Below are 10,926 nucleotides of genomic sequence, written 5' to 3'. Positions count from 1 at the left end.
CAAGGGATATATAGTTTACCAAATTCAAAATAATGGAAATATTTGGAAGTAAACTTACTCTGGGTATGAAGTATAACACTGAACCAAATCACAAATTTAAATTTATACTAAAATTTCAAAATATTAGGATTAATATGCTAGGATATGAATAGCTCTTAATTGAGCTCAATATATGAATATGGATTCATAAAAAAGACAGAAACATGAAACTTATATACTTTATTAAAAGAACAAAATTAAACATAAAAGTAGCATACTAAAATGAGTTACAAAATGCACACTTCTAAACATGGACAAGCACTACACCACTAGAACTTGGAAAAAAAAAACAAAAATCAACATATCTGCAGTTGAGGAAATGAGCTATTGAATTTTTCAGGCAAAATATGATGATATAAAGGGAATGTTTTTTATTTGTAAAATATTCTGATCATTATTTAAATCCATAGTTTTTGTACAGGGCTAAACACTTTATTATAGGTACGTTTACATTTTTTTTCTTCTCAAAATAGTCCCCCAGGTTTCTACAGTCCAGATTGTTATTATATGAGTGCAATACAGTTAACCCTTAAAGCGTACATTTAGGAATAACCCTTCATTTAAAAAAAATTTTAATTTATAGCTAGGCATAGAAGCACACACCTGTATATCCAACTAATCCAGAGGGAGGACTGTTTGAACCCAGGAGTTTCAGACCATCCTGATCAACACAGAGACCTGACCTCAAAACCAAAACACAATTAATGTGTATATATATATATATATATATAATTTAAATCCTTGAATTTGGAAACAAATGGCTCATTTTGTATGAATTTAAGCAGCAACAATAAAAATAAAAGGGAATATTTTTGGAAAAGGGCATTCTTAGAATCTAATGATGTGATGATTGCATCATTCCTTCAACTGCTGGACACAAAAGACACAGCAACAAAATAATTTGGTTTCCATCACTAACAAATAACATCTGTATACAGAAATAAAGCTTTGGAACTAAGCAGTTCTATGAGAGATAAATCTTTAAATTGTGTATTTGGGAGGAAAAAGCTTATATATAATAGTTGTGTTACTTTAGGTCTTGTTACAAAGGTATTTTAAAAAAAATAACATGATGTAGATGACTAATAAGGGTTTTCTCATTTTCTACAAAGAGTCGTAACTTATTTCATAGTGATACACACTTATTTTAGGTATACAATAATTGAGGAAGAGTTCTATATAAAGATAAAATTTCTTGTAATATTCCAGCTTTTAGGTATTAATAAGAAATTCCCTGCAGGCAAGGACAAATTGAAGAGCTGGAACCGATATGAATTACTCAAGCTATATCTTAACAGATTTTTTTTTGGTCTAAATTACATGTCTTTGTTATACTGCACACACCCACTTGTTTTACGTATTTAAACACAGTCACTATGTTTACATGTTTCCTCTAGCTTCTATCACCTGATAGGACTGTCCCAAGCCACGCAGTGAGACAATCATGCATGTATCGCCGGGGCTTCAGAGCCATCCAACAGCGATACATATGAATTTTGGCTCTATATGAATGTGTTAGGTTCCAAAGACTGAGAGCCAAGGGCTGTCACTCCTACTATTTCGTACATGATTCTTGTTGACTTCAAATCTCACATCTCGGGCTGGGAACGTAACTCAGTGGTAAAACACTTGCTTAGCATGCATGAGGTCCTAGGTTCAATCCCCAGCACTGCGAAACAGAACAAATCTCATGTCTCTACTACCATTATGAACATATATTCTTTTCCCGGCTTCCAGATTCACCAGGAAATCCAAACACAAGGAAATGGGTTAAATTGGAAAACTATGTTGGCACTAAGGTTGAAGTTAGGGGTTCCTAACTACACAGTGGAAGAATGTTTACAGTTTATATCACTGGAAATGCTGGTCCGATTGTCAGGCTGTTTGTTGTATCATGGACACTAAGTGATTATAAAGTGATGGGAGAAAAAATTTCTAGCCAAATGGCCCTGAGTTATTGGACAACTATAAGGCTTGGATTGCTTTCTGGCTTTGTCTGTCTGCCTGTCTCTCTCTCTGGGAGTATAATAAGGGTCTCACACATGGTAGCAAACATACAATCACTGAGTCACACCCTCCAGCCCTATAGTTCTGTCTCTGAGAGACCTAGCAAAATAGATAGCAATGTTCCAATACCAGATCTTCTAACATCAGAATACTGTCCTTTTCCAGGGTGAGAGCTACATGCCTCAAGATGCAATGGACTCCAAGTACCTGTGGTGATCTGTCCCTTAATCTTTCTACCCTCAACCCTTCGTAGGCCTCATTGCTTGAGGACAAGAAACTTCCATGGCTATCTGTAGATGGTGTGGAGCTAAAACTGGTAGAGGCGGTCAGATTGAAGCATTCTCTTCTAGCTCCTGCATTATGTAAGATTTTGGCTCCTTCTCTTCTGTTTTATTTAAACAAACTATTGGGAGGCTCAAGTGGCACAGTGAAGTAGTACTCTGAAATTTGGTAAGGGGGGTCAGAAACAGCTCGCACTGAACACATACAATGTAAATAAAGCTGTTGCTAAAGTTGTGCGAGGAGCATGTTTCCTTCCCTCAAATGAGCAAACTTCCCTATACCAGCTATACTTAACAAGGAAATGAAACCTTGCAATGGTTGCCAATTTGTTTTGGGGTTCTGCATCTTAAAGTAGGAGTAGAGGTCAACATTAATATTTGAAATGTCACTTGAATACATAGCAATTGATACACATGCTAACTGATATCACATAATGATAAATTTCTGTGAAAAGATGAAATCAGAATTCATCATGATGAAAATAGCTATCTTGCAATTTACAGGGTATTTCACTGCTTGTAGTCACTAAAAAAAAGAAAACCTCTACCACAACCTACCTGGTAGGTGTGTGTTTGTGTGTGTGTGTGTGTGTGTGTGTGTGTGTGTGTGTAAAGTGGGGATTGACTTAAAAAGCAAATAATCTTTGCTAGTGGTCTTCCTAAAAGAAGTACTTCTACTATTGTTTAGTGTTGTTAGCTAATGTTGACCAGTTACCCGTAACCAATTTTCTGTCCCAGTAAGATGTAGCTAACTAGAAAACCTCCACAACAGCAAAGCAACATAATGCTTTATATGTCTTAGAGCAAAAAGAAAAAAACCTTCCTTTCAAAGCCTTAGGAATAACTTTCTCTTACTGACTTTAACACTATTATCACAGTCTTCTTATATTAAAAAAAAGCTCCGAGGATTGCTTTCATGGACTATGTACACAAGTGCAAAAAAGGTGTGTCTCACACGTCCGCACCCTAACTTTGACAATCAGGTAGCCGCAGCATATGTCTCTTAAACACTGTTCAGGGGCCATTCCACAGTATCTTTACATATGGTTTTACAAATATGAATTAATTTCAAAATATGTTTAGTCATGTTTTAATCCTCATGAATATTTGTACACATAATTTCAGAAAAAGAATTGTTGCCACTACAGATATGTCATATGGTGTAATTTTCAATAAACAAAGTTATGAAAAAGTTAATGATTTTATATATGTGTGTGTATATATAATATGTATTTTATTTTGAAGTCAAAATACTGTGGAATAACCCTATCCACACAACAAAGTCTACAAACTATAAGCCTGCTTCTAGAATCCATGAGTTGTAAACTTTTTGACCAAAAAGTCACAGGACACAAATTCAGCTTTCACATGTGACTTAGGGATTAAAATATTCAACCATATCTGTTTTCTGAGTTTTGAGCTATATCATCTACATGCTTATACTGTCACGAACCACAGATAGTTTACAAATAAAATTTCCACACACGCACACACAAATGTCTAAAAGGTAGCCATGTTGTAGTTTCGTTGCCAAAGCAACAACTAAATATAGTTAGTCAATAATTATTATTTTTGTATAAAGTTAAATTTGTTCTTAAACTGTGATCTGTATAGAGTAGTTATGGACTGTCATCTATATCTGCCATGCTTTAGTGTCAGTTTAGAATCTAACTAGGTAGGCTGAATATATGTAGTAAAATAAAACATATAAACTTTCTCTAACTCTCCTTCAAAATTAAATTCTTAAATTTATTAGTTACTTAGAGATATAAAAAGTCATAAAATAAAAACCTTAAAATCTCAGAAGAAAAATGAAAAGACGGCACCAGTGACTGAGCTGGTGCTGACTCTAGATTTGTAGTTATATTTACAATTTGATTAGGCTATCAACTAAGTTGGCAAAAATTTTTGGTGTGTTCTTTTGCATGCTGATTATTGCCTTTGGCAGGTACTGATAAAATTAGGCCACTATCACTCTGCTTAATCAGAATGTTGAAAATCAGAACCCCCCATAATTTTTCTTCATTTCTATTTCAATGTATGTAAAATGTATAAAAGATAAGAATGAGTGCCTCAGTTTCTCATCATTCTGTGTACGCCTTCCCACCCTAGAGACTGAAAGAACTCTGAAAACTCATGGCTGTGCTTTACTTAAGGGCACCCTCATCGACTCCAAAAGGGGAAAAAGGGGCCAAATAACATTCCAAGAAGCCCCGAGGCTTCCCTCCTCTCTTGAAAAAATGTAACATAAATGTTCCTTATTAGACATCACTATGCTTACTGGTCAGGCCATTAAAAGCTGATCGAAGATGTAATTCCACTTATTACCTGCTGAGGGCAGGGATGAGGCACTGGCATCCGCCCAAATTGGAGAGCGGGTGAGCTGAGGGCTCCCACTACAGAACACAGCCTTGTACTGTAGGGTAACACTCATGGCCAGATCCAAGTGCTTTTAGCATGATCAGAAACTGACGGTGACGGCTCGATGGAATGGGGGGAGGTGGCTTTCATGATTAGCTACAAATTAAAGTCTAATCTAGAAAAGTGAAATGAAGTGCAACCGCTGGTTATGGAATCATGCTCCAATTGCAAAAGTAAATACTGTATTTAAATAACAATTTTTATGAATCCATTTATCTTAATTTAATCTTAATCCTCTTTTAAAATATACTTTCATTATGGTCACATAGTGCTTTTTGTAAAAAATTGATACTATTAAAACCCTCTTAAAAGATAACTTTTAGATTATTTTTCAGTATATAAGACCCGTCTTATTCAAGTTTCGGCACTCTTGCATATGTTTGCAAAAGGCTGAGAAGAATGGACAGAACAATAATTTTGGATAAATAAAAGTAGAGGCCCTTGTAAAATACAGATTATAAAATTTTAGCTAAGAATTATAAGTGATTAGAATTTTGTATATACAATGCATTCAGTAAATTTTGCTTAGAGTCACTGATTATTTTGTGACTTATCTTTTTAACTGGAAATTTATAGTCTAATGACTTACCAATCGTGTCTTTTCTTGAATAAAGATAATTTGAATAAGTCCTTGCACAACTGAAGAGTGCTATCTTAAACTTTCATTTTCTCAAAACTGTTGAATTTGATCAAAACTTTAGGGCTTTGAGCTTTCTTTCCTTAAATTCATTTATATAGCAACTTTTAAAATGCCAATCATTTAGAAAATGGTGGCACTCAAAATAAAACTACCCTGAATGTTCCTTCCTCAATCTTTTACTAAAAATAAGTCATTATTAGTCTTCCAGTGCTTACAGCAACATGAAAATAGCTGTACTTTAGGTCTATGTACATCTTTGTCAAAAGTTTAAAAAGTTAAATGAGATAGTATGTTGCATCAAAAATGTCAAACTACACAAAAGTTCATTTTACAGAAAAAGTTCCCATCTCCATTAAGGAATACATCTAGACTAGTTCAGGGGCATCCTTCCTGGATTCATGCAGTCAAATCTGCCCTTCTGGAGAGGCACCAACACTACACAAAACTCAGCTCCACACACAAGGCATCTCCAAAGGGCATACCCTAGTTTCTTCTCCAGCAATGTTAAGATGTCAGGAAAGAGAAAAACAAGTGGTTCAAAGAGTTCCGGGTAAAAGAACAAATTCTAATCTCTAACTGCAGGCAACACTGTTTAAAGATGATAGTGGCTCGATACAAGTAAGACTGTTTAGAAATCACAGTTGAGCAGGATTTGGACTGATAATGAAGACCAATAGATACCAACTACTGGAGATAATGTTACACTTTTGTGTTCTGGGCCAAATGCTTTGAGATGGAGTCTCAAATGCTCTGAAGCACATCATGAGAAAGATTTACACTTGGAGTCCGGAGATCGTTCTGGGTCTCACAGCGGTCCTTAGCTCTGGGGAAGTCACGTGGTCTTCAGTTTCAGTTTTATCAATGATCACAAGTTTTTGCTAATTCCATTGTTTTGGAACTCAAACCTACCAGCCGGCTTAAGGTATCCTAAATCAGATTTTCTCTTTATTGGTCATCTTCATGAAGGAGAAAAACAACCCTTTTCTCTGTATCCAATCGGATGGTTTTATATTTTCCAGGGGGAGAGCATACATTCAGTAGAAAATATTAAATCTAAATCTGAACAAAATTTTATGTTTCTACTACTGTATAATAACTGAATAGAATGGAGATGTAATAAAGAGCACAGAAATTAATTGCTATTTTACTCATGTTTAATTATTTCCTAAGTATTAATGAGAATTCAGCTCACCTCTGTGTAGTACAGTCTCTCTATATTAACCAAAGAGTACTAATCTACCCTATTGTAAACAGCCATAAAGGCAAATGAATCTAAACAAGTGAAAAAAGAGGCTTAGTTTTGATGTAAAAGATTCTGATGTTGAAGTTTGGACAGGGAGAAGCTTGTCATATATCGCAGGCACTTGCTCCTTCACTGAAGTGTTTAACGGAATTGGCAATTTGGTGACACTGAAGCACAATGCGGACATCTTTTCCAGCTCTTTTGCATAAATCAAAAGGTAATTTTAAATGCCTCCCTGCCCTCGTCCCTGCCATTTCCCAAACCTGCACTCAGGTTCCCTCTGTGATCAATAGAAAAGATTGTCCATTTGAGGAGGAAAGGCCTCATTTAGAATCAGTTCTCTTTCACCCTGACTGACTTGTGCTAGATTGCATCTTATTGTTTAAAGAATAGTCTAAGAGCTACAGCCATTTGCATTTGGAAAATGACACTTGTGTAAAAGGTTACATGGCAAAGGTTTTACACACTTTCCACTAATATGTAAAAACTATCTCTACCTCCCCATTTCTGTTTGATTTATAACCTGCAATTAGCACACTTTTAAGCCCCCAAGTACCGCTTTTGCAGGTGAAGATGACAAATGGCTCAATTTTAGACACTCAACGTAGGAGATAGTATTCTTGAGAATCACAACCATGTAGTGGTAACTTTACATAATTTTTAGTAGAAATGTCGGAAAAATCATTAAGAAGTGAATTTTTTTCAAGCTAGTTAAGAGGAGTGTATTAAGAGTTAAGATTTTAAGAAATTCTCTACTTTGTATGGCTAGTTATTTCCCTCTCGCAAAAATCCTAGTAACTTTATTGAATTATGCAAGGTTAGATCTGCAGATACAAATTATACACATGCGTATTTATGAACAGATTCTGTGCACATTCAAAAGTGAGGCATTGTAAATGTGTGCCCCAAGAAACCTACAGAAATATTCTAAAGAGATCACATTAACATGAACCTGCCATGTTTTTCAAGCACATAAACTTCTGTTCCCTACTAATAATATTTTAATTTGTATCGAACGCCACACAGCAAAACACTATCATATATGAAAACTAAACCCACCCCAACCCAAAACAATACCACCTTGGGGAAAATGGTACTGGATATATCTATTACATTCTAAATCAATTCAACAGAATGTCCTGTAAACAATACAGTAAGGTAACACTTCAAAAACAGATGAACATTTAGCCACCAAAATGTACAGTAAGCCAATAGCACACTGTGGAAATTTGTTTAGCATAATGATTACAGGAAAAAAAATCACAACGTTTTATGATCGTGTTCTACCTAATAATTCAAATGAGATAGATGGTAGTTATTTTTCTAATTCGGATTTAACATCTCCACCGATTTTAATGCTTTGTTTTCATTTAGATTTGTTGGCTGACACGTTCACTTTGTTTAATATATTGACTGCACCATGCTTATTGTTGTGTTGCTAGAAGAGGACATATGAGAATATATATAGAAAGGCCATATGGAGGTTCTCATGGAGAGATCCCGATACTCCGTAACTCTGCTGTTCAGAATTTCGACTGAAATGAAAGGAAAAAAAAAAAAAAAGAAAGAAAGAGTGAGAAATTTTGACGGGTTATTAAACTAGGAGGCAGGTGACTGGTTCTTGTTCCAGTTCTGAGAAGGAACGATCCCAGAATATTCCCCATTCTGAATTTCAGATTTGACATCTGTGGAAATGGGACTGATGGAGATAATCACTGCAGAGCCATATAATTTTGATAAATCTATGCAGTGATGGCGAACCTTTTAGAGACCGAGTGCCAAACTGCAACCCCCCCGAGCCCACTTATTTATTGCAAAGTGCCAATACTGCAATTAAACTTCAATGCTGAGTTTTAGTTTAGAAAAAACAACTCCATATTATCATCTGTCTTAAGAGAAAAACACAATAACGTGAGTGTCATGGGTTCGCCACTACTGATTTAAGGGACGCTCCTACTGAAGAGCTAATGTGGAGAAATTCCCTAACAGAGATCCATTCCATTGTTTAAGGCATTTTCAAAACAACTCAGAAACATTTTGCTGTTCACCCACCCATAGTCTCGTCTCCTCTAACAGGCATATATTGAGAAAACACTTTGAAATATGCCAGTAACATGAAAACTTACACTTTTTCGCTGAAAGTTTTAAAGCCATGCAGAAATAGTCTAAGTGAGCTATATAGATAGCATTGTACAAAATTATATTTTTGATCTTTAAAAATTTTCAACACCTGTTACAAATTGAAGTGATTATTTTCTGCCAAATGCTGGCTAAATTTTCTAATGGACCAGCAAAATACAATCACATTTCCCCTTGGGCGGAAAGTTAATTACATTTGATGACTTTTGTTTACCTTGGTGTGCAGCAGCCTGTGAAAGTCAAGCAAATGTTGGTAAAACCTACATTCTCATGTTTAATGCCGTTCCCAAGTTGCCACCATCCCAAATGACACTCCTGTAACCCATTACAACTCATAGTTTGTTTCTTCCATTATTCCACATACTAAAACATATCTTTTTAAAACATTCCGTATGATGTAGAGGACCTATTTATATCAGTTGGCTATCGACTGTGTCCAAGATAGAGTTCTGGGCCTTGTACTTAGCAGCACCAAAGGGTTAGCTGGGATCTGGGGGACAAGCCCAACAGGGAACACAACTGCTACCTCCTCCAACCAAGTCACAGAGACATTGTAGGTGTAATAACTTGGCAACTTTCAATAAGTAATGTGTGAAATTCAGAGTTGGTACTCTTATTTAATAAATCCCTAGAATTAAGATACATGGAAGTCTTAAGTGCTTCAAAAGACACAATTCCAAGTGGGTGCTCAAATTAAATGTGTGCTAGTATGGGCCTTGGACCAAGCAAAGAGAGGTCAAAGAGGAAGGGAGAAAATCCAATAACAAAAATTTTTCAAAAGCATGATTCAAATGAAAATAATGATTAAATTGGTAATTATGTCACTAAAAAATTTCAAAACAGCTGCAGCAAATCTGTTTGACTTACACAGGAAGCAACATAATGCTGCAGACAATAAAAGCATTTTGTGCAGTATCACAGGAAAGGCATAATTCTTACTGTCTTTAACGTAATCATCTCAGTCAAATCGTGACAGAAGTATTGTACTTCACTAAAAAAATAAAGCTGTAAAATGTTAGACTTAAAATTCAAAGTGATTTGTGCATTTTGACTAATAAATACTACATCCTTGACAATAGAGAAATGTTTCGGAATTTGTAAGCTCACTGGGAAAATACAGTACTGCTGTCATTTCCATAGTTTAACATATATATTTGCTCTCACATTTTAATTCAGACATTTTAGGATGTGTAAGTTAAGCTGTAAGTTATGAGCAATGCCTACTAATGAAAATACAAGCCTTTAGCGAACACAATTGCCTAACTAGAAGATGTAACCTATATTACTCATATTAATACTTAAACTGACCTACTGGTATCTTCTGCATTTGTGAAACAAACATGATGCTGTTGAGTTCATCTATTTTTAACTGGGGTATCTACAACAGTAAGAAAGATTTTAGATAAAAAGTGTATTGAGATTCTGTTTAATTTGTTTGCTGCTTAGACATGGTACTCAATAACCATAATAAATTTCACAGGAAATTCTAGACATACTAACCATTCACTGAGTTAATTTTGCAAAGCACAGATCAGAGTGTGGCTTGCTCCCCCAGTGAATTAAGGCTCTGTGTGCTTCACAGTTATTTTGCTCATATTTTAAACAGCAGAGGAACTTGCATTCTGTGGGTGCGGTTAGAACTTTAATGAGGCAGGACGGTCATAATATTATTCACTAACTATTGTATGTATTGCCTTGCAATTGCAAGACTCCCTCAAAACTTCTAATTTCCCTGGGCCTCTGCCTGCAATACCTACAGCACATGAAAAAGCAATGCAAGCACACCTAATGTCTATACGAAAGGGAATTTCCAATGCAATCACTGGTAATGATAAGTATATCTGTGCCTTGGAAAGAAATATGATGTCTTGCTTTCTTTCCAGTGGATCTGAAAGTAAAGGTGATGATAGTACAAGTCAAAGTTCAAACACAATAACCAAAACTGGCAGTAAAGTAAAATAAATTCTCCTCTTCACCAATGAAGAAGAACTTCATAAATATTTAGTACAGTATATGCATTTGAGGATTGGTGTGGCACTAATAATGGATATAGGATATCATGAATAACATCTGATCATAGGGGCTGGGGATTTAGCTCAGCGGCAAAGCGCCTGCCTGGCAAGTGCAAGGTCGTGAGTTCGGTTCCCGGTACCGGA

General features: G+C 35.6%; 1 protein-coding gene across 5 annotated transcripts in view; it reads right to left on the bottom strand.

The window, feature by feature from the left end:
* Positions 1–204: 204 nt before the first annotated feature.
* Mbnl3 (muscleblind-like splicing regulator 3) overlaps positions 205–10,926 on the bottom strand; it is a 105,903-nt gene continuing 95,181 nt past the window's right edge. For all 5 annotated transcript variants that reach the window (XM_005401212.2, XM_005401210.2, XM_005401211.2 and 2 more), the window contains one exon: positions 205–8,166. In XM_005401212.2, coding sequence (XP_005401269.1) covers positions 8,155–8,166 — 12 coding nt within the window. In that variant the 3' untranslated portion in view covers positions 205–8,154. The remainder of the gene's footprint in view (positions 8,167–10,926) is intronic.

This window comes from Chinchilla lanigera, unplaced genomic scaffold (assembly GCF_000276665.1).
Source record: "Chinchilla lanigera isolate Chin_1 unplaced genomic scaffold, ChiLan1.0 scaffold00072, whole genome shotgun sequence".
NCBI classification, from domain to species: Eukaryota; Metazoa; Chordata; class Mammalia; order Rodentia; family Chinchillidae; genus Chinchilla; species Chinchilla lanigera.
Note: the sequence above shows the minus strand (reverse complement) of the source record. Positions and strands in the feature narration are given on the sequence as shown.